Raw genomic sequence first — 25,177 nt, 5'->3', positions numbered from 1 at the left:
TTCATTACTGTGTGGGTGTGTGGGTGTGTGTGTGTGTGTGTGTGTGTGTGTGTGTGTTTCAGATTCTTTTCCATTACAGGTTCTTACGAGATCCTGGGTATAGTTCCCAGTGCTGTACAATAGGTCTGTTTTTAACTCAGTTTTTTCCTTCGGATTTTACCTCTTGGCCACACACACAAGAACAGTGCCACACCACCCAACCATAACTGTTGGCATTTGAGCCAATGATTTGGCACTTTTAAAACAATTAGTGGAACACACGTGGGAGACTAGAATTAAAAGAAATTTTATTTTCTTCTTTAACTAAAATGAAAAAGGGAGCTCCCATGGTGGCACAGTGGAAACGAATCTGACTAGTATCCCTGAGGATGTGGATTTGATCCCTGGCCTTGCTCAGTGGGTCAGGGATCTGGCATTACCATGAGCTGTGATGTAAGTCACAGATGAAGCTTGTTGCTATGGCTGTGGCATTGGCCATGAGCTGTAGCTCTGATTTGACCCCTAGCCTGGGAACTTCCATGTGTGTCCCTAAAACGCAAGGAAAAAAAAAAAGGAAAGAAAAAAGAAAGAAGAAAGAAAGAAAAGAAAAGAAAAGAGGATAGGTATTAGGGAAACAGGGAAATATGAAAGGCCTGAAATAAATTCTCATTATTGGTTCTCTAGAAATGGAAGGGAACCAGATCTACTGAGCACCTATGCCAGGTAGGCATTTAAAGATGTCGTCATTAAAATTTTTATTGGGAAAGACTCCTCTTGGCCAGATACCCCCCCTTTCTGTATCAGAAAGCTCCACTATGGCTGGAATCATCAGTTCCTGTGTCCTCATCTGTGTGGTCCACCTGTCCACTCACAACCTCTCCAGCTCAGCCACCAGAACTGTACCTGGACACATGTGCTTCTCACATCCATTGTCCTGTGTCTCTGCATCCAAATTCTTCCATCCTCTAAGCTCAGTGGCGAATTGCATGGCCTGTGTCCCATCAGATGGGGCCATGGACCTAAAACCTGCTACCCAGCCCTTGCTCCTGTGAAGATGTTTTAGTTCCCAGGTCTGGAAGGTGTAGGGTTGGGTTGAATGATTCCTTGCCTTTCTAAAATTCTATGTTTTCATGTTGTATCCACTACCATTCTCTGGGACCTTGGTCTACGGATCGTCTCCTGTGTCTGCTACATCTTCAGTCAGATCCTCTCCACCACATCCTTTCTTTCTGCCTACAAGTATGTGCCAGTCTCTTCTCTTTCATGCCTCCTCATGTATCAGTGTCTTCATGCACAACTGCCAAAGGATGGAACAAGGCAGATAACACAGAAGCATTTTGCTGAATGGTGAGACCTTCTGAGAGTTGCCATTCTAGCTTTGTGGATCCCAGCTCCCAAATTCTTGACCTCCCAGTCTTCATAGTTTCTCTGCTTCCTTTTTGACATGCATTTGAACTTTTGCTTCTAAATGAACATGCCTTGTTTATGTCTCTAGACTGAAGAAGTAGAAGGCAGGGGTGTGTGTGTGTGTGTCTGTGTGTGTGTATGTGTCTGTGAATGTGGTTCATAAATTTAGCAGTCCCATCACTCAGCATGACACGGTGGTGATAGAATTCTGCACGTGTTTTATGCAAGAAATGAGTGAATGCATGAATGATCCATAGAGTAAGAGGAAAGAAATTCATCAATACTCATCATTAGCTTTACCCTTTCTCCAGAACTCCATATCCACATCCACACTCCAAGAGCGTGGCAAGCACCCCTTCATGTATAGCCACTAGACACCTCAAACTCATCACATTAAAGGCTTAAGTCTGCCTCTTTGCCCAGGTTTGTTTCTCTTGCGCCTTCCTTATGGATACCACCCGTTCCTTCCTGTGGAGTAGAAAGTTTGGTGTTTTCCTGTTCACACTTCTCCCCCGTTGCCTTTCATAGGTTTCTTTTTCTTTTCCTTTCATCCAAGTCCCTGCCATCCAAATGGGGCATCAACACTGGAAGTGGTGGAGAGATTTGGAAGACGTCAAAACTTTTGCTCTGATTTTGTTTGCTACGTAGCTGGCCTCTGGGATCCATCTCCTGTTCTAACGCTCACATCATTTTTAAACCCAAAGTGGGACAAACCACTCTGTTTTGAGTGTCAGTGGCTCCTCATTGGATTCCAAGGGCCATCTTCCTAGCCTCGTGTTTTATTGCATCTCCTGCCCTTTCAGCTCTCACCCTGCACATATTTACAATACTGTTCAGGCCCCAAACCTACGTACAACTGCCCACGTCCTCCTCATCCTTGTAGACTAAATCATGAGCCCTCAACTCTGATTTAGTTGGGAGCCCTCCAGTTCTCCGATAGGAACCACATGTCACTTCTTTAGTTTCTCCCAGAACGTTCTTCCATCACGAATTGTATGCTAGGTTGCTATAGACTGATTTATTTCCATGCATGTCTCCCATGGAGATTATAGACCACCTCAGGGCAGAACAAATTATGACCAGCTCCCCTTCCCCCAGGCTTACTGCGTAGATAAGTCCTTTTACTTTTCCCATAGGGAATGTGAACCTGTATTTGTTGACTTAGCAGATGGTAATCTGAAGAGGTTGCCATGTATAGAATGCTTTGTTTTAACATGGGTTCTCTCTCTTTAGCATAATATAACGATGGGTTCTTTTCCTTGATGATTGGGTATGTGTGAGCAGTTGAATTTTTTTTAAAGCTGTATAGAAAACAAAGAGCAAAATGCCAGATGCAAATCCTACCTTTTTAGTCATTACACTAATTTTATTTTAAAAAATGTTTTTATGAGAGTTGAGTTACAGGGTTCTGTCAAATAGCATATGATACCACATAGGCGTGGAATCTAAAATACGGCGCAAATGAACCTGTCTGTGGAACAGAAACAAATCATGGACATTGAGAACATCTGAATTATATAGGAACCTTTTTTTTGCCTCCACATTTTTTGCGATGGCCATTTGGGTAAGGTAATTTCCTCTGATCTACTTTCGTGAAAGTTTTTGGTTGTAAGGTGTGGAACCTTGTGCTACACTGTCCAGATGGCAGTTCAGCAAGGCAGTAATGTCCATAACTTCCCTCTCTATCAGCACTTTTGGCTCCTAAGAGTTGGGTCTCTTTGTGATGTACACAAATACCTTGGCATTTGTAGCACCTTAGGGCATTCTGGAACTGACTCCTCCTTGGGATCATAACGATTTAGTGATCTCATCGACTTGCAAAGTACTTTTGAGGTTCCAAGTCCCTTTCACATATATCATCTCATTAAGCCCTTGTAGCATGTGGCATAAATAGGGCAGTGCTTTATAATGGAAATAACATTCCTTTGAGCAATGTGCCGGAGCATGGCTCCAAATTCTCATTCCCACAGGCTCAACCACAGTCTCTTGTTTTGTGGCCTCAACCTCTCTCAACTGCAAGTTGCCTCTCTCTAAAATGTAAGAATAATAGTACCTCATTTTACATACCTCTGTTGATTTGTTTGTTCTGAGGCTCCACTGAACCACTCCTTTTAAATGTGCTCCGTGAATCTGTAAAGGCTCTGGCACGTTCACGTTCAGGAATAGTTTAACAAGGTCACATGGATGGTTGTAATCTCATATTTAAATTAGCAAAGTGAGGCTACACAATTAATGGGATCTGCTCAGCTATTGATTAGGCATGTGACTGAAATAGGGCTCCAACCAAGGCTTTACATCCCATGGTGCATGTGGCTTGTTCCTTCGACTCTGTTCTAGACTCTGTTCGCTCGTGTGCATGCTCAATCCCTTACCCCTTGTGAGGGTTCAGAGACACAGGGCCTCCTGAGGAGGAATTAGAGGGAATGGAACTTCAAGGCATGGACTCCCCAAATCAGTCAAAAATGTGAGAATTGTTGGGGAAACTGCGTGCTGCATGATTGCAGGGAGTGGACATCAGTGTGGGCTGTGTAGACAGTGATGGCCAGAAATGGAGGGTTGGAAGCAGCCCTTGACCTAAGTGGGGAAGGTCAGATGAGCTTCCCTTTAAGGCAGAAATACCGTAACAGCGTGGAATTAGAGAGGATCTTGGGTGTGGGGTAATAGAAAAGAGACCAGCTTCACTGGAAGCAATTTAGACGAGGTCGAACAAGATTTGCTGGTTGACCAGATGTTTTGAATGTAAAACCATATATGTTGGTTTTAATTGATAATTATTGAGTAATTGTATAAGATGTGAGTGAGTGACCTGACATCTTCAAAAATCATGGTTTAGAGGGATGAATGTGGTCAAAATATACAGAAATTGTTCTGTGATTACAGGTCATAATCCTGAGTACCATCGAGTCACCCAACCTAGGGAAGTTGTCTTTCAGAGCAACTCTGTTACCATGAATTGTTGTAATTCTTTTGCATGTGGTTTAAAAATTCTCATCCTTGGAGTTCCCGTCGTGGCGCAGTGGTTAACGAATCCGACTAGGAACCATGAGGTTGCGGGTTCGATCCCTGCCCTTGCTCAGTGGGTTAACGATCCGGCGTTGCCGTGAGCTGTGGTGTAGGTTGCAGATGCGGCTCGGATCCCGCGTTGCTGTGGCTCTGGCATAGGCTGGTGGCTACAGCTCCGATTCACCCCTAGCCTGGGAACCTCCATATGCCGCGGAAGCGGCCCAAGAGATAGCAACAACAACAAAAGACAAAAAAAAAAAAAAAAAAAAATTCTCATCCTTGGCACTGTCAACATCTAGAATCAGATTTTTTTTTTTTTTTTTTTTTGGTGGGAGGTTATCCTTTACATCATAGAATGTTTAAGGAGCATCCCTGGCCTCTGTGCACAAGAAGCTAGTACCTCCCCTTAGCTGTAACAACTGAAAAGATCTCCAGCTATTGCTAGCTGTCCCCTGGGAGTGCAAAATCACTTCCATTTCAGAATCACTTAGAGCAATGAGAATAATTTACCTAGTACCTTATACTCTAAATAAATTACAATAAAAAAGACCCATAAAACATTGTGCCCTCTATTTCACTGTGGGAAAGATTTATGTAAATTCTGCATCCTTGGCTTCTCTGTGAAGTGTGAGTGCCAGGCAGTTCTGGACAAGAATCAGGAGGCAGTGAAGAGCAGTCGTTCCCTGGAGCCGGGCTCAGCTCTCCACTTTCCATTCTTCCCGTCCTTCACTCTCACTCATGATTTGCTTGGTCCTCGATCCTGCTGATAACATTTAAATTTCTCACTTATATCTGGAATCCAATAGACGGCACAAATGAACCTTTCCACAGAAAAGACAGTCACGGATATGGAGAACAGACTTGTGGTTGCCAAAGGGGAGGAAGGAGGAGGAGGGAGTGGGATGGACTGGGAATCTGGGGTTCATAGATGCAAACAATTGCCTTTGGAATGGATAAGCAATGAGATTCTGCTGTGTCGCACTGGTCACTTGTGATGGAGCATATAATGTGAGAAAAAGAATGTATACATGTATGTGTAACTGGGTCACCTTGCTGTACAGCAGAAATTGACAGAACACGGTAAACCCACTATAATGGAAAAAAATCATTATAAAAAATACATTTCTCAATAAATTTACTCAACAGGTGTTTTTTTGGCCACATATATATATGAGTTATAGTTGATTTACAGTGTTGTGCCAGTTTCTGCTGAACAGCAAAGTGCTTCAGTCATGCATATGTATATACACATTCTCTTTCTTAATGTTCCATCCTGGTCTGTCCCAGGAGATTGGATATATTTCCCTGGGCGTACAGCAGGACCTCATTGCTGACCCATCCTAAATGTCATAGTTTTCATCTGTGAACCCCAAACTCCCCATCCATCCCACTTCCTTCCCTCCCCGTTGGCAGCCACACATCTGTTCTCCATGTCTGTGAGTCTCCAGAAGGTTTTTTTTTTTGAGTTACGGCTGCATGCAAAGTGTATTGTAGTAAGTGTCATGATGTCTCCGTGGCCATGAGTCGTACATTCCAGAAGACTATTATGTAGACATGTTACTATTACGTAGGCCGTTATCAAGATGTGTTTATACATGTCAAACATGAATTTAATATAGAATTATTATCCGAGCAAGCGATCTTGTGAACAGATCTTTCTAGATTAAATACAAGAATTGACTTCCACATTCCAAATTATGATCCATGTGCATATACCACGTCACCTTTTTAAAAAGGATCTGAAATTTGAGGTTTTCTTCATTGACCTTGAAGCAGTAGCCTAGGAGGATTTCAACCTTGAAGATCAACCTTGAAAGCCTAAAACACTTGCTGAAATATGAACTTTGATTCCTGGGTTTTTGTAGTTTGAGGCAACATATAATCATGCCACTCACAGTGGCAAATGTCTGCTTGTATTTTTATTTCCCTTCTCTCATGAAAGAGAGTTTCGGGGCTAGTCTTTTAGAAAAAAAACTTTTTAGAATGATTACTTGAGAAATGGGATGTTTTTTCTTTGTGTTTGAAAAGGAGAAATGGCCATCATTTTTTTTTGTTTGTTTTTCCTCTTTGGCTTTTGTTGACATCATTTTACCTGGCCCAACAGCACCATAAAGAAACAGAACTTTGGCACACGTATCCTGCCAAGGTTTACTCCCTTGTCTCTATGTAGGCTGTTCTTGTCAGATAGTTTTCACGGAGGATTATCTAAGGAAAACGCTGAGATGTATCTGTAGATGCTACTGATTAGTGGCTATTGGAAATGAGGCAAACATGCCATTAAAAGAAAACTTTAAATGGGTTGCATATACCAGTGCTGGACTGGACAGGGATTCTGGATTAACGAGCAGACAAGTTAGGGTTTGTCTTATTGCCGCTGGCATTTCAGAAATGTATCTGTATGACTGAGTCACTGTGCTCTACACCTGAAACTAACACAACAATGTAAATCAACTGTACTTCAATTAAAATTTTTTACACCAAAAGAAATATGCCCATTTTTGTAAGATACTATTTTCTATAAGGTATTTGTATTCCACAAGGTGTCAGGAATCGGGAATATGGTTATTTGGAATCTTGGACCTCCCATGGGACTAATGGTTTTAAAATTAAATTTATTTTTATTTTGCCTTTTTAGGGCCGCACCTACGGCATATGGAGGTTCCCAGACTAGGGGTCAGATTGGAGCTACGACTGCCAGCCTGCACCACAGCCATAGCAACACAGGATATGAGCCCTGTCTGCAACCTACACCACAGCTCATGGCAACACCAGATCCTTAAGCCACTGAGTGAGGCCAGGGATCGAACCCGAAACCTCATGGTTCCTAGTCGGATTCATTAACCACTGCGCCACGACGGGAACTCCTGGACTGACTTTTTAATGTACTGATGTGGATAGTTGTGAAAATGCAACTGTATACATGCCATAGCTCATTTTCATCATTTACATGTTCACTGTAAGCCACGAGAGAAATCTAGAATTACATCCTTATTTTGAGACATTTTTAACCACATTGCATTGAGCAGTTTTTGTATGAAGTGGATCCTGGCTTTATGGTAATAAATTATATGTATGGATGTGTTTGTGTGTATGCATATATAATTTATACACTTTATGTATTTGTATTATTTCTACATACATAAATAAATTAGATATGTCTATTTTTCAAAATTACTCTGACACTCTCACGTCAGAATCTTGTGTTCAGGATTATTGTGTATTATAATAGAGTGATTAAATTGGTAAATGTCAGTACTGCTGGCGTCACTGAGTTGAAGAGTTAATAATGATTATGACATAATAATGACAGTGTGCATGCACACACACATATATTTAATGCAGGACAACTTTAGTTCTTTACAGAAGAGGATAAAAAAAAACAGCCCTGTGTGGCCCATTTAAATCAAGTCATTTTTACAGTGTAAGGGAAAAAAATTCCTCTGTACCCGCCACCTTCAGAAAAGACTGTTTATTCAATAACAACAAATATCCAAATTCCTGTAATTGCTGTTGAACATCATTGCTTTTCCTATATGTCACCTCCAGACGGTACCGCTTTTCTCTTTCCATTGTTCAGAAAGGTGCATTTTGCTGTCCCTGTGGTGTAATGTTTCTCTGGCACAGATTTCTGTGACACGCAGTTAAGATGACCTGCTCATGACGTGGCTTTCCTATGGTCACGCGGAGATGCAGGCTCTGAAAAGCGCAGGTGTGCACAGGTGAGTTCTTGCCTTCTGCCTTCTTTCTTACCTGTGTTTACTGACGGACTGTCCCTGTTGGTCTCTCCCAGTGCCTGGAGCCCTGCAAGGCGTCCTGGGACCTGCGGAATCAGCAGTGCCAGAGCTTCTGTGAGGTAAGACGGCCCTGAACACAGGACCCAGCTCCAGCCTGACTCTGCTCCAGAGTTCCTTTCCTAAGAGGGCATTGTGTTCTTCTTAAGCTTGGGGGGTTCAGTTTATTACTGCAGGTGTGTGTTTGCGTGTGTGTGTGTGTGTGTGTGTGTGAATGCACACTAAAAAAATTCCTTGAGACTTCTGAAAGCCTGGCCACCCACCACTTCCATTATTGGTTCATGAAACAGAAAACCTTTTTGTTTAATTATCTTTTAAAAAAATAGTGCAAGCTGTTGCTATCCTGCCATCTTGCACTGTGGCTCTGCTCTGGGTGATTTTCTGCATGATGTTGAACTTATGCCTTTGAGAGAAGCCCCCCCACTTCACTGGTGCCGGGCTGTCCCAGACATTTTTCCTGTTACTCCTCACCCTTCAGGCTGCCCGTATGCTGGGCCAGGGCTTGCCCTTTGTTTTCTGTATGGAAGGTGTTTTACTTTCCCTGTGTGCTCACTTCGATGATGGAGTGTTGTTAGCCTGGATGACCACTGCCCAAATCATCAATTGTGCTAAAGAAGGGGAGGGCTTTGCTGGTTCTCCTCCAGGGCAAACCAGGGACCCTGGGACTTGCTGTGAAGCAGCCCGGCTGACCGCCTGGTGGCCTGTATACATAAGGGGTTCGGGATGTCACGAGGGCCATAAGAATAAGAGTTCACTATGGCAACCGAAGAAGCTCTCTAGAGGTGGTAGGGGAGGGGACCAGAACACATGCCCATGTGCCTCGTGTAGAAATGACATCCCAGAGCTTCCTTGAGTGGAACAGGGGCTGCTGGGACACTTGAGGCTTCTGCAGGCACGGTGGTCTCCTCGTGCCCCCTCCCCCCACCTGTGCAGGGGGTGCCGGGGTGGTCCTACAGCCGGGTTTCACCTTGGAAGGCACACGGATTCCATTCTGAGACCACACCTGTGGAGCTGGGATCATAACAGTGCCCTCAGTTTTAGTGCATAAAATATGTCCATAGCCATGAAGCCACCTGACCTTCCCAGTAATCACGGAGCTAAGTGAGGTCCATCGCAAGTCCACAGAGCTGTGTGTGGACGTGTGGACATGTGGAGGACTGGGGGTCCAGAAGAGATCAAGGCACACCACCCGCCCACTCCAGGTGGAAGGACCAGGTCTAAACCTTGGTCCCTGCCCCCTCTCCCTGTGTCCACGTGCTGCCATGGCTGGACTCCCCTTGGACACTTATGACAGCTCATGGTGTACTAGGGCTATTTTCCAAAAACGTCTAGTGTTGTTTTAGAAAGGTGGAATGGACGTGCGTGTCACCTGCTGATGGGACCAGTATGATCTTCCTGACCTCAGGTTCATTTGGCTCTGAAAAGGTTTACTCGGCATTCTGTGACCGGATGGAATACAGGTGACGTGCAAACCCTGACATAATGACGGTTCTGGCCAGAAGCACCTCAGGCCTGAGGATGACGGTCAGCTCAGCAAAGTCTTTGGAAGCCTTTTTTTAATTGTGAACATCAAAGTGCTTTAAGTAACATGTAGGACTGGCAGACCTTCAAAGTTCCGTGGCCAGTTGCCGGCAACGAATGCCGTTAAGCTAATGATGAAGTGTCACATCAAATAGACGAAGAACCCTCATGGGTCCCTTTGTACCCAGCTCCTTTCTGGGTGTTGGAGATGATACAGAGGCCCATAAATTATGGTTTTTGCTTTCCCTCCAGGGAAATCCTTGAGGTTTTCCAAAATAACTTCAGGTTTTTTTTCAGGGATCCAGTCCAAGCTTTTCCAAGAAACATGATTACCTGGCATTCAAATGAACGTACCTTTATGTCTCTTACCTCTTGCTGCATGACAAATTATCCCCAAACTTATGTGTGCAACACACATTTCTTATTCCACGGTTTCTGTGGGTTGGGCGTTTGGGCACAGTGCCACTGCGTTCTCTGCCCAGAGTCTGTCACGCCTGTGATTCAAGCTGTTGGCTGGGCTGCATTCTCATCTGGGTGCTTGAGTGTGGGAGAATCATCTCCTTAGCTCATTGCAGTTGTTTGCAGAATTCATTTCCTGTGGTTGTAGGACAGCAGACCTGTTTTCTTGAGGGTGGATGGCTCTTGCCCAGCATCTACTCTTAGCTCCTGGACGTGGCTGGTGGTTCTTTCCCCATGGGACCCCTTCATCAGCAGGTCATAGCGTGGCTTTTTACTTTTTCAAGGCCAGCAGAAGAGTCCTGATCTCCAGACAGCAGGCTGGGTCATGCTCAGTGCGGCTCACTCTAGACTGAGTCTGTCCCAACAAGCAGATAAAAAGAAGGGCTTCAGACTCCTTGTGATGCACAACAAAGCAGGTTCATCAGAAATGAAAACGGACGAATTAGTGCGAAGACAGGGGCAGTGAGGCCATCTCTGGGTCTACTGTGTCCTTCCAAGCGCAGCCCTGTTTGATTTTGTATTCTGTTCTGTACACAAACCATAAACCCAGATGAACTCAAATGTGCTATATTTAGAATCCCGAGGATCATGATGTGCCCTCGCTTGGTAAACACATTATCCCGTAACATCACTGATTCTGAGTTGATAGTTGTATGTCTGATCCCCGAGAAGGCAGATATGTAATTGAAGGTCATTTGAAACCTTCCTCCCTGGAATTCCAAATGTGATAGCAGGCTTCTGTAATTGCCGTTCTCCCTGAAATAACAGTGAGGGCTTCTGAACCACGTCTGGTTTATTAAAATGGGACTCATGTGTACAAATTGTTCTCTGTTCTGGCAGGAAAGGTTAATTGAAACTTGAAAGGTGGGGAAAACAGACCAGTTAAAGTGGAAATTTTGTGGAAAGATCTCAGCCCAATGGCCCAATAACTCAACTTTGATGTTCAGTTTTAGGAGCTTTGATTATTCTTACATCTCCGTGGGATTTTTTTTTTTTCTGTTTTATTTTCCAATAAATGTCTGACTATCATGCTGAAACAGACTGAATCCTGAAGGGACTGATCTCTGTCTCAGTATTTTTAAGGCTAGTCATTCATTGAGACAGATCTAATACACACCTGTCCCTTCTCCTGGCTACCACATTAGGCTATGTGATGGGCTATTATGGCTACTCTTTTAGGCTTGATGGCAGAGTTAATAAGGTTGTTTTTTAAATGAAGAAGTTGCGTATTAGATCAGGAATCTTTCAGGGCTCCTCCTCTGGATCATCAGCGACGATTTCTCAAATTTTCTTTCACGCAACGTGCTATGTTCAGTGATGGATGCGTACGTCGATTGGGCTTTACCACTTCGATAAAATCTTAAGAACTATGATTTATCTACGATAGTTTTTCTTCGTAGTCCTAGAATTCATGTTTTGCCACATTTAAATGTTCCTTTCTCAACAATTGATGGAAACTTAAATCACAAAAGAAAGTATCCTTTTCCCTTCTCAGGGATATAAAAATCATGTGTGTTACACCTGCTGTTGTTTTGGTTGTGGCTTTGTGTATGAATGGCCTTCTCGCTGATGATACACCTCCCATCTTTAATTCTGACTTTGTTCTTCCTGCCTTCTTTCTTTCTCTATTTCTCTCTCCCTTTCTTTTTTCTTTCTTTTTCCCTTTCTCTCTCCCTCCTGCTTCCTCCCTCCCTCCCTCTCCTTCCTTCCTTCCTTCCTTCCTCCCTTCTTCCTTTCTTCCTCTGCCACAGCATGCAGCAGTGCAGTGTGGGATCTCAGTTCCCAGACCAGGGATTGAACCTGGGCTGCAGCAATGAAAGCACCCAATCCCAACCACGAGACCAGCAGGGAACTCCCTGATGTTTTCACTTCATAACATCCCCACTGTAACAAATTGTCAGCTGACGCCCCCATTGGCCATATGAAGGGTGCATTAAGGGTCATGGAAAGCTGATACCCCATCTGCTTCGGGGGTCCATCCCTGAGGGGAGCGTCCACTGTTGCTCTTGAACTTGTCCCTCCCCGGACTCAGATAGACCCAGTCCTAGTCCGGGTGAACATAGGAACAAGAAAGAGGTCCTCCCTCTGCTGCAGAGAGCATTCTTGATTCATTTCTTTGTGCCTTTTGATTCTCACATTTCCCAGTCTTATTCTGTTTGGTTTTCACACTAATTCTTATAAGTTAGGTGTGAATTTTACTAGGTGAATTTCACGGGCAATGGAACTAATCCAAGGAGAGAACGGTTTTATTGGCACAAAATGACATGGTGCCGTAAGTAGAGGAATAAGCTCTAAATTCTGGGGGGTGACGTGTAGTTACGTTTCTTCCCCACTGTATTCCATCCCAAGACCATCTGTCCAACCCCGCTCATCACAGCATACAGGATGCAAAATTATGTTTTCCTTCCCTCAGCAGAAAATAAAGAATGCACCTGTCTCTTTTGTAAAGCCATTGGCCCAACCGTTTGTGGTTGCACAGCTTGCTCTCAAATGAGAATGAGGGTTTGATTGTGCAGAATCACAGTTAATTAAGAGTACTTCAAGGAATTGAGGGAAGAACAGGCTCCTATGACTTTAGGATCTCTGTGGCCATGGGATGTTCTGACACTATGGAAAGTGACCTCAGAAACTAAGGGGTTCAGAGGTATCACAGTCCTTTTCTTGCCATCAAAGCATGTTCTCCTTCTCGGCCACACAGCCCAGTTCTACGCCTTTAAATTTTAGGGTATGAATTCCTAGTGCTGCAGCGATTCAGGCAGAGCCATCACCTGTCTGGGACCATCTAAGAGTTAAAGGTACTGAAAGAAGCTGATGAGAGCTAAACAGGAAAGTGAGGTAAAGTGTCCCAGATGTGTGCAGGGTGGTGACGTGGGGATCAGCACATAGAACTGAGCAATCTTGCTTTAGTGTAGCAGAACAATAGCTGACCTGATTAGAGTGTCCTTGGGAACAGACAAGTGGAGGTGGACTTTGGGGCTCCTTTTTAGAACACCGTCATGTCTTTGCTTCCTTGAGGATTGGGGATATACCAGCACCCTGATAAAATAAAGCTGGCTTCAGGTGCTACACCATAGGCATCATGATGCAATCACCATCTATTCTTTTGAATAGTCAATTAGTGAACCAACCTGAGTCCATTAAATCAGGGTTCAATATAAAAGGTGGACTCAGTGTTTATTAGAAAGAGTTCCTGTTTTGGAATATTTTCCTAGGAAAGTCATAGTACGGCTCATACACACTCCCCTTAGGGAAGCTGTACTTGGGACTGTGGAATGGCCCTTGAGGGGTATGCCTGGTGGGTAGGAAGCATCGGTTCTTCTTACTTGTACACTCTAAGCACCTGTGCAAACAAGAGGTGACCATGGGTCAGTCCAGGGGGGTGGGGGCAGGTGTGGCTGGAAGCCCTCAGCACAGATTCTTAGGCAGAGCTAACAATCTGATGACAGGTTGGATGGAGGCATGGGGGGAGCGGAAGCATTGATGACAATGCTGGGGTCTTTGTCATGAACAGCTAGGGGAAGAGAGTTGGATGGCTATGAGCTGAGACTGAGATGTGGAGTGGGTGATAGGCACAGGTGTGGTGGGGAAGGGAGAGAAGTTGGTCAGAGGTTTGCTGTTGAGCCTGCTGTGTCTGGGATGTAAACTAGACTTCCACTTGCAATGAGTCTGGTCTTGAGGGGGAAGATGAGGCTGGAAGTACACACACCACTATTGATAGACCAAGTTGGAAGCCATGAAGCTGGATGAAGTGGTAGAAGGACAGGTGCTTCCTGGGTTATGCCCTGAGAAGGATGGGGAGGTGGGGAAGAGGCATCGCATGGATGGAGAGAGGCCAGCAAGACGGGTGTAGTTCTAACAGACAAGTGGTAAAAGCTTTTCAAGAAGGGGGCGCTGATGAGCACATGGAAGGATGTGGAGTTCTGAAGTTGACCTTCAGATGCTGTAAGCAGAGGTCACGGTTACCTTCACAAGAGCAGAGGTAGAGGGTGGCTGAAGAGAAATCCCAGCTGACATGTCTTCCAGGGGAATGGTCGGGAGAGATGGGGTGGGGGCGGTGTGAGGAATATTTCAGAGAATGTTGGTTGTTGTGAGAGAAAGGAGCAATGTGAAGTTGTAGGTGCAGAGGTAAGCAGGGTAACCCCCCCCCATTCCATTTAATTAGTCTCAAGGGGGAGACATCATCACATAGTATAAGAGGGGACTTTTCCCAAGGAGAGAGGGTATTTGATGCTGGAGGTGGCTGGGGTGGGGTGGGGGGTTACAGAAGCATGTGACCTGAAGCAGCAGTAGCATCCACTGCACAATGAGAAGAAGACTTGTAGTGGGAGCCGGGACCATCCCTCCACATCATGGGCCAGGTGGTACCTGAGAGCCCGTGGCCCAGCTGCAGGTGCATTGGTGGATGTGGTAGGCATTCACGGTCGTGTCCTTCTGCATGCTTCACTTTTCTTGGGGACATAGGCTCATTGGCTGAGAGTCGTGGTGGCTGGAGTGGGGGGACCCACACACAGCACATTTGCCAAAAGTATATAGCTTTTCTTACCATAGCAAATAAACCTTTATTTTAAGAAGTGGTAGATATTTACCTTTCATATTTCCATAATAAAGAAAAGGGATAATGACATAGTCTGGATTTGGGTCCTTGGAAAAGGGGCCCAGGTTGGTCCAAGTTTCTTTTCAACTTAGGGGCAGTGGGAGTAATGAAATTGAAATGTCTCGAGAGTGCTGAAGAATTTTCTAATTGTTGGGATATGTCTTTTACTGTCTTCTTATGAAGGAAATTATCCTTGTTAGATCAAATTACCTCCCTGGAAAATGAGACCATCGAGAATATCGAATAATTGATAAAAGTATATTTTACGGTTGTTCAGTAAAGTATTGAGGATGTGGGCATGTTCTCTGTGGAATGTAGCTCAGTTTTTATCGTCATTTTGTTTTCACTTTTCATTGGATTTTTATGTGGCTCTGGGGATTGTAGAATTATATGAAACTGTGTTGAGGAGACTTGAGGAGTTTCAAAGAATTCTAAGAGCCTGAGCCTGGAGGCTTTTCTGAATGATTTGAAGACCTATCCTCTCTGTAAAGAGGGACTATACAGGTGGCCGCTTAAAGACGGAAGGCAACATCTTGGAAATTGCAAAAGCATCTCATTTAAGTAAAAAATAAAAATGTACATAAAGCAGTTAACCTGTGCCTGAACACAATAGACACTGGATAAATAGTAGCTATTTGTATTGTGGAGGAGGTCAAGGTCTCCACTTTGGACTTCTCTGATAGGTCAGTAGGATATGTAGTTCAATGATCCCACTGAAATGCAAATCAAAACCACTGTGAGGTACCCCCTTACGCTGGCCAGAATGGCCATCACCAAAAAGTCTACAAACAATAAGTGCTGGAGAAGGTGTGGAGAAAAGGAAACCCTTCTACACTGTTGGTGGGAATGTAAATTGGTGCAACCACTGTGGAAAACAGTATGGAGGTGCCTCAACAAACTAAACATAAAATTGCCACTTGATCCAGCAATCCCACTCCTGGGCATCTATCCAGAGAAAACCAATGACTCCAAAGGACACATGTACTCCGATGTTCATTGCAGAGCTGTTTGCAATAGTCAAGACATGGAAACAACCTAAATGTCCATTGAGGATTTCCCGTCATGGCACAGTGGAAACAAATCCAACTAGGAACCATGAGGTTGTGGTTTCGATCCCAGGCCTCGCTCAGTGGGTTAGGGATCCAGCGTTGCCATGAGCTGTGGTGTAGGTCACAGATGCGGCTCGGATCTGGTGTGGCTCTAGCTGTGGCATAGGCCGGCAGCTTCAGCTCCAATTAGACCCCTAGCCTGGGAACCTCTGTATGCTGTAAGTGCGGCCCTCAAAAGACAAAAAGACCAAAAAAAAAAAAAAAAATGTCCATCGTCAGAGCAGTGGATAAAGAAGATGTGGTACATATACACAATGGAGTATTACTCACCTTTATAAGGAAAGACATAACAGCATTTGCAGCAACATGGATGGACCTAGAAATTATCATGTTAAGTGAAGTTAGTAAGAAACCAACGTCATAAACTTTCACTGACATGTGGAATCTAAAAAAAGGACAGAATGAACTTCTTTGCAGAACAGATACTGACTCACAGACTTTAAAAAACTTATGGTTTCCAAAGGAGACAGGTGGGGGTTGGGAGGTGGGCTGGGGATTTGGGATGGAAATGCTCTAAAATTGGGTTGTGATTGTTGTACAAATATAAGTGTAATCAAATTCATTGTGTTTAAAAAAAACAAAAATGTAAGGGTGGAAATGTGCAGCAAAGGCACACAACTCTTTTCATAAGGTTAAGCTCCTTCCTAAGCCTGCCTGTGTGTGAAAAAGCATAAACAAGGGGCTGTGGTCAGGGGCTTTCATTTTGAGGAAGTGGGTCTTGAGTGTTTTTACCCTGGGAAGACTTGAATGCATCGATAGCCCAAGGGGAAAGCAACATCACTGGGAGTATGAAGGGGAAATGGGGGCTGGGGAAAGCCCAGACTTCTGGGGTCAGACATTAGGGTGAAGTCATGTTTCAGTGCAGAGATGGAGAGACTGGACATCTTTGGATGCCAGCCCCAGCTTCCAGGGTGTCCAGAGCAGCACTCTGCTTTCTTGGTCCTGCTCACCCATCTCTGGAGGCTTGCTCACATGCAGATTCTAATTCAGCAGGTGTGGGCTGTGGGCACAAGAGCCTGCATTTCCCCCAGTGGCGCTTGTGCTCTGAGCCAAGGGCTAGCAAGTGTGTCCTTGTAATTGGGGTTCCCTATAAGTGCTCACTCCAAGTTGCCATATTGATTGGATGAAGTCTTGTGATTTCCTCTGTGGTATTCTACAGGGACAGAATATGCAGTAGCTGATAATGATTGAAAATAAACAGATTAAAATGGTTTTTAAAAGCCCCCCAAAAAAGGGAGTTCCCTCATGGCTCAGTGGTTAATGAACCCAAGTAGTATCCATGAGGACTCGGGTTTGATCCCTGGCCTCGCTCAGTGGGTGAGCTGTGGTGTAGGTCACAGACGTGGCTCGGATCCCGTGTTGCTATGGCATAGGCCAGTGGCTACAGCTCTGATTCAACCCTTAACCTGGGAACCTCCATATGCCTCAGGTGCAGCCCTAAAAAGGCAAAAAGATAAAAGTGAAAGAAAAAAAAAAAAACCTCTTTCTCTATTATCATCCAAAATGCAGAATTATAACTCTATCCCCAAATGAAAGGTATTTCACTGAGTATAGAATCCCAGGTTAACATTTTTTTTCCCTAACTAGTGGTTCAAGAATATTTTTCCATTTTCTTTTATCTTTCATATTTTCTGAAAAATCTCCAACATTCTTTTTTTTTTTAACTGTTCACGAAGTATCTTTCTATTGCTCTGTCTGCTTTTAAGTTTCTCTGTGTCTGATTTTAAACAGTATGGTTATGATGTATCTTGATGGGCTGTCCTTTATGTTTCTTCTGCTTGGGGTCATTCAGATTCTTCTAATTGTGGGTTTATAATTTTCATTGAAATTGTAATGTGTCAGCCACTGTTACTATTTTTTCTGTCCCGTCTTGTGTCTTCTGTCTTCTGGGAGCCTAATTATACTTAACAGACTTTATATGGTCTCCTGGGTTAGTGAGTCTCTGATCTTTTTTTCCCCCCAACTCTCTGCTTCATTTTAATAGTTGTTAGCGCTATTTCTTCAAGGAACCATCAACTGGTATTTTATCCTACAGTGTCTAACATTTTAAAAATCCCATCTGGCATTTTTTTTTATTTCTTCATTTTTACTTCTAGAAGTTCCATACCAGCCTCTCCTGTAGCTTCCATTTCTCTCCTGCGTCCTTGTTATCATCTGTATTCTTGGACACTTAGAGTGTGTTTATAATATCTTTTTTTGGTTTGTTTTTGGCTGTGCCTGTGGCATGCGGAAGTTCCTGGGCTAGGAATTGAACCTGTGCCACAGCAGTGACCCAAGCCACTGTAGTGACAGTGCTGGATGCTTCACCCACTGAGCCACATGGGAACGCCTATAATATCTTTTTAAATGTCCTTTTCTGCTAATTGCATCACGGGTGTCATTTCTGGCCCTGTTTCTTTAGGTTCTCCATCTCCCCTTGGATTCTGTGTCAGTTTCCCGTTTCTTTGTATACCTGATGATTTTTGATTAGATGTCCCATTTTTGTGTTCTGAATTTTGCTATATTTTTTTTAAAAAGCATTAGACTGTTCTGGCATGTAGTTATTGGAGATCCCTTTGTTTTTTTAGATACTTGCTTCTAAACCTTCTTGGGGCAGATTCAGAGAAGCTGTTAGTCGAGGGCTAATTTGGCCCCATGACTAAGGTAATCTCTTTCTGAGTACTCTGTCTGATGCCCTTTGAGTTACTGTCCTCGTTAGAACTCTGGGAACTGTTTGCTCTAGTGCTTTCCGATTCTTCTTTCCCAACCGCCCCCCACCCCCTTACCCTGTGTCTTGTGTTCTCTCACCCCATGCACATTCAAGAAGCAGTATTCCATCATTAACCAGTCCACAAATAGCAAATGCTGGAGAGGGTGTGCAGAAAAGGGAACCCTCCTCCTCTGTTGGTGGGAATGTAAATTGATACAACTGCTATGGAAAACAGTATGGAGGCACCTCAGAAAACCAAATACAGAACTACCATATCATCCAGCAATCCCACTCTTGGGCATATATCCGGACAAAACTTTCCTTGAAAAAGACACATGCACCTCTATGTTCATTGCAGCACTTTTCACAATAGCCAAGACGTGGAAACATCCTAAATGTCCATCAACAGATGAATGGATTAAGAACATGTGGTATATATACACAGTGGAATACTAGTCAGCCATCAAAAAGAACAAAATAATGCCATTTGCAGCACTATGGATGGAACTAGAGACTCTCATACTAAGTGAAGTAATTCAGAAAGAAAAAGACAAATATCATATGATATCATTTATATCTGGAGTCTAATGTACCGCACAAATAAACCTTTCTGCAGAAAAGAAACTCATGGACTTGGAGAACAGACTTGTGTTTTCAAATGGGGAGGGGGAGAGTGTGGGATGGACTGGGAGTCTGGGGTTCATAGATGGGAGTGATTGCCTTTGGAGTGGATAAGGAATGAGATCCTGCTGTGTAGCACTGAGAACTGTATCTAGTCACTTCAGATGGAACATGATGGAGGATAATGTGAGAAAAAGAATGTGTGTATGTATATATATATATGTGTGTGTGTGTGACTAGGTCACTTTGCCCTACAGTATAAATGGACAGAACACTGTAAACCAACTATAATGGAAAAAATAAAAATAAAAGAAGTAATATTCAGCTACAATCTACAGAGGTCCCTCACAACTCTCTTTGCCTAGCTCCCTCCTTCCTGTCTTTCTGCGCATAAGACTCACCTTTTCCATCTCTGATCTCTTTCTCCTCAACTCAGAATAGGTGCAGAGTTACCCCTCCTTGAACCTTGCTCCGGGAGCAGCCATTCACTTTTGGCTGGCTCCAGGCTCACCTCATTTGTACCTTATCTTAGGGCATACAGCCCTGTTTGTTGGCCACTGTCTGCCATCGCATATATTCTGTCTGGTTTTATGGTCAGGTCGTGCATTCCTCAGCAGCCATTTGTGGAGGGCCATATGTGGAGGGCTTTTGCCAGATAAAAAAACCAAATTAGTTGAAGCACTCCAGACTGTGCTCTGATTACCCTGGTTTTGTACAGTCTATTCTTTATGGCTGAAAAAAAACACCAGCATTCGAACGGTCCTCTTCATTCCCGCCCTCTCTTAATTTAAGACAGCTGTCCCACCTTATGAGTGCCTGCTTTGGTGCTCAGTCCGCTTTGACCTCCTTCGTTGGGGTAGTGTCTCCTGTATTTATTAACTATATTGTCATGGTTATTGACATTTTATCTCTCTCCTGAAAGGCAAGCAAAGTGGGAGCAGAGGCTGTGACTCCGTTCTCCTTGTCCCTGTCATATGACACCCTGCTGGACCCTGTTGAGATGCTTTTTGAATATGTGCTACCACCAGTTCTCATTGGACTTGTACACCTGTCTGTTACACTGTTTTTGATGTCGTCGTGGTTTAGCTGTTTCAGTGTCTGTTTCCTGCGGTGAGTTCTGGATTTCTCCAGACAGTGACAGAGTCTTGTCTCCCTTTCCATTTGTGTCACTCGGGCTAATTAATTAAGACACGGCTCCAATCCTGAATTTTCTGACACTATTGTCATTTTCTAGTGAAACAATTCTTTGTGGTAAGCCTGTCCCGGGTACTGTAGGAGCTTTAGCAGCAAACCTACTCTTTACCCAGTAAATGCCTGGAACACTCCCCTTCTGGTTGTAACAACCAAGAAATGTCTCCAATTGGAGTTCTGGCTGTGTTGCAGTGGGTTAAGAATCCAGCTGCAGTGGTTTGGGTTGCTGCAGAGGTGCAGGTTTGATTCCCCAGCCCGATGCAGTGAGTTAAAATATCCAGGATTGCTGCGGGTGAGATGTAGATTGCAACTGCAACTCGGACTCAGTCCCTGGCACAGGAACTTCCATATGCCACGGGTGTGGCCACACACACACAAAAAGCTTCCAGACTTTGCCAAATATTCCCTGTGGGGCTAAGTCACTCCTGTTGAGAACCATCTCCCTACCCTGTGGTACTTGTAATTACCCTTTTGCACATTCATAATGAGAAAATACCATCTAGTCGTATGAGTTTTTATTCATATCGTGGGACCCGTATTGCCTAAAAGTGATGTGATACCCATAGGGCAGTGTATAAACAAGGGACTAGGAAATTTATAGGAAGATTTCTGTGATGCTGTGATTTATAATTTTAAAAAATATTTGTATTTGGCCTTCGGCTCCTTTCTTGGCCCTGGGGATTTCCTATGCTTGAGCAGGATCAAGGTGTCTTTGGTCACGTTAAGGAGGTGACTTTTGGAAAGCCCTTGCAGGTGGGGGCTGGTTGCCATGGAGCCAGCTCTGTAATTAGGGAGTGGGAACTTCCAGTCTCATCCTCTTTCTGACTTACAGGAATGAAAGAGGAGCTGGAGACTGAGGTCCGTCCTCAGGGGACAGTGACTTAATCAGTCAGACCCATGTAATGAAGCCTCCATAAAACGCCAGAAGGACTGGGTTTGGAGAGCTTCCGGGTTGGTGAACATGTGGAGACATGGGAAAAGGATCTTGTGCCCTCTCCTCATGCCCTGCCCTGTGCATTCCTCCACTAGGTCCTTTTGTAATAAACGAGCCACATGTGAAGTAAAATGTTTCTCTGAGCTTTGTGAGCACTCTAGCAAATTAATTGAACCTGGGAAGGGGGTGTCGGACCCTCCAATCTGTAGCGCTGTAGCCGTTTGGTCAGAAGCACAGATGACAACCTGAACTTGCAACTGGCCTGTGAAACGGAGGTGGGGGGCAGTCTTGTGGGACTGAGCCAGGAACCTGTGGCATCTGACATGGTCTCCAGGGAGATAGATCAGCCTTGAGTTGAGTGGTAGGACCCCCAGCTGGGGCCAAGAATTGCTTGGTGTTGGTGTGGAGAATGCCCTCCCCCAACATTGTAATTGGGGGTGCAGACCATTTTATAACTCCTAAGAAGGTGAAAGTGTGTGTCTTTTCTGAGGTCTGATCCTGTTGTAGCGTGGACAGGTGTGATGACTCTGCAGAGCTGGACCGTGTTTGCAAAAAGTTCTCTGAGATGGAAACATATTGGACACTTAAAAAAATATAAATCAAAGAGTAAATATCTGCATTTAACCACTTTACACTTTATTCCTCCCTAAAAGACATGATTTATTTGAGGATTTTAGGCAATCTGTAATTAACCTCTAGTGTTCCCCAATTGTTTTATCGGTAGAATTTCTAGAACAGCGTTTTAAAGTTCTAACACTTATTTTTGGAGCTAGCACTCATTTCAGCGTCATGATGTGGCACAGTCTGTGCTAAGTGTTTAACATCCTTTAATGCTTAGGGTAATAGTACACAATAAATATTATTATTATCCTCCTTTTATATTCATAGAAATTGAGATGTGCAAAACTATCTTGGCCTTCCAGTCACACAGTTCCTGCCTGACTGATGTGTTTGGCATGTTCTGAATGGAGTTCCCCGTATTTGCTTCTGTCCCTCCTATTTGTTTATCTTTCCTTCTAGAATATTCCCCTGTCTTGCACGTCACCCCTCCCCACTAAGTCATTACCACTCTTGGTGGCTTAAGAGCTTTCCCTTTGTCTGATCCTCTTCGACCTCACGTGTACCTCCCTGACTTCCTGTGTCTACCTCGATTTTTATGCAAACGACACCGTTCATGACTTCACCTGTTCATTAGTAAGCATGCACCCTGTAGGCATGATTGTCTCGCGACTGTCATGCTTTCTTCTGTTCATCATGAGATGCCTCTGCCAAGATGGCAGTTTGGCTCATGAGTCAGCGTATCCGTGCTTCAGTGAGCTAATAACTGATCGTCGAGCCTGGTAACAACAACATGCAGAAAGAAGGGGAGAGAAGTTAGTGATGGTTTCATTGGGGGTCCTTGCCATCCCTGATTCTCTGGAAACTTTTGATTTGGGGGAGTTACTTACGTGCCCGATGATCATCTTCCATCATGATTCTGGCGCGCTGCCCCAGTGGAAGATCCAGCCAGATCCGCAGAGAGGGTCCCATTTCCCTCCAAAATAAATAGAAAAGCCGAGGAAGAGGAAGCAGAGATAAACATCAGTAAAGATGACTCTAATTTAGCATAGGAAAGGGACTTGCTTAAAATACATGCTTCTGATTTTCTCCTAGTTTTATAATATTCATGGGCAAGGTCTACCCTGTGCCTGAGAACCAAATTAAATATAATCACATCTAATAAATTAGTATGTATAACTGAGTTCCCAAGCAAATTATAATTGCATTTCCACGCATAAATTAGAAACATTTGAATTCAGAATGCTTTTTCTTCTTTCATGAATACTTAGTATTTAGATGCCTTTTTGAAAGATTCAACTGGCAGATTTTAAAAAAATGATATAATGTCTCTTTTATAGACATCATATACGCCTTCTAGAACAGTAACACAATAAACCACACAGGAGAGTAAAACTTCACCTTTCCTCCAAAGTCTACCATCCGGAAATAGCCGTGATGACCTGTGCAGAAGAGTTACCACAGCAAACCTCTCCTTAGAAATTCCTGCTTAGAAGGTTGACCCTTGATGTGGGGAGGTTTCCACCAATCCCTAGCTGATAAGGGGGGCTTACCATTCCTACACTCTAAGTATAAATGATGTGGTTGAAGAGGGGCCCCCGTTTCCTTTTGGGAGTCTGGAGTTTTGGGACATGCCAGGTAGAAGGTCCGAAGTGACCACCTTGCCAGAAAAACTCTGAGCTTCAAGTCTCCACTGAACTCGGGGTTGACAGCGTTTCACACGTGCTGTTACAGCTCTTGGCTGGAAGAATCAAATGCATCCTGTGTAACTCCACCGGGAGCACTCACACCTGGTTTCCTCTAAACTTCTCCTCATAAGCCTTTTCCCATCTGGGTCCCAGCTCTGCAGTCTTTGGCTGGAGTGCTTCATAGCCTAAGACCAATGTCCTGAAATGAAGTTAGGGTTTCTTACACCGCTCCTTCACCTACCAGTGTTTAAGTATATTCTTCTCCTTTTAGTTTTATCACATCAGATTCTCTTTTGTAACTTTTAAGTATACTTTAAAATAATATTTATATTTTTAAGTAATAACTTTAAAAATTTTAAGTATATTCTCCTTTCGGTTTTATCACATCAAATTCTCTTTTTAGCTATAACTCCTACTTTATTCAATTTTAGTTTTATATTTATGTGGGTGATAAAATGATTAGTAATTCTTTTATGCTAATTTCTTTATTTTTGGCTTTCTAAATTGGATTATGTCTTCATTCCTTTTTAAACAGGAGTCCATAGATACCATTTTCTTTGAGATTATTCATGACAAACTTTGCCTGCTGTCATAGCTGAAGTCCAAATTGGATCGCCCAAACGTTTATACTCAAATAATGTATAAGAAAACATTTTATCTTGGGGAGGGGTGCTGTGCTAACTAATGTATTCTTGGTTTCTGTTAACCTGTGGAACAGCTGAGTTTCACCATTGCACAGTTTTGCAAGAAAGGCTCATAGATGTCATTTCTTTGAGTCTTTATGTCTTGGATAATATTTCTGTCACACAATAACAACTTAGTTTATCATATATATATATATAAAACATATGTACTTTATTATTGTTTTATAGCCATTGCTCTATTGGCATCGCACATTAAATTTTATAGACAGACAAAAAAAATTTTATAGAGAGACATTAACCTGAAGAAACCTCATTTTCTCCATCATAATCCACGTGCCTTTTCTACCTGGAGCCTGAGAAATCATATTTGTATTCTTGAAGATCAGTCAATAAGCTGTATTTCAGTATGGCCTGTTGTTGTCAATATGGTTGGACTATACCTGTCCTTTTAATTTATATATGTATGATTTATGTATATACATGTAAATGAGTGTGTGCGTGCATGTATGGTGTGTGTGTGTGTGTGTGCATTTTCCCCTCTGCTCTCTTCCTTGATATTTCTGGAGTTTTAGAAGCCTCCAGGTGATCCTCTTAGGGAAGCAAGTTGACATCCAGTGGCTTAGCCATCTTCTAATTTTACCCTGAGATGTGGGGCGGCCCTTAGAAAAACACTGGCCCACACGCTTCCTTGCTGTGATTGTGGATAAATTACAATCTCCGCAAACTTCCACTGGCTCATTTGTCAAGTGGAGATAACCCTGGTAGTGGGGGACTGGGGAGGAACAAGCGGGGCGAGCTAGGGAAGCAGCTGGTAGAGTGGAGTGCATGCCGGGTCCTCACACCTGTTAGGAATACACTGCCATGGCTGGTGTGTCAGCTAGTCATTGGTGAGGATGGCGGGGATGCTGGTGAGCATGATGGGGATGCTGGTACGGATGCTGGGGAGTTGGTGAGGATGGAAGGGACGCTGGTGAGGATGGAGGGGGATG

At 43.7% G+C, this 25,177-nt stretch overlaps 1 protein-coding gene across 1 annotated transcript in view; it reads left to right on the top strand.

The window, feature by feature from the left end:
* ANOS1 (anosmin 1) overlaps window positions 1-25,177 on the top strand; it is a 200,198-nt gene that overhangs the window by 103,667 nt on the left and 71,354 nt on the right. Inside the window, 1 exon segment of the mRNA XM_001925070.5 lies at window positions 8,180-8,242. Coding sequence (XP_001925105.3) covers window positions 8,180-8,242 — 63 coding nt within the window.

The sequence above is a fragment of the Sus scrofa genome, chromosome X (assembly GCF_000003025.6).
Source record: "Sus scrofa isolate TJ Tabasco breed Duroc chromosome X, Sscrofa11.1, whole genome shotgun sequence".
In the NCBI taxonomy this organism is placed as follows: Eukaryota; Metazoa; Chordata; class Mammalia; order Artiodactyla; family Suidae; genus Sus; species Sus scrofa.
Note: the sequence above shows the minus strand (reverse complement) of the source record. Positions and strands in the feature narration are given on the sequence as shown.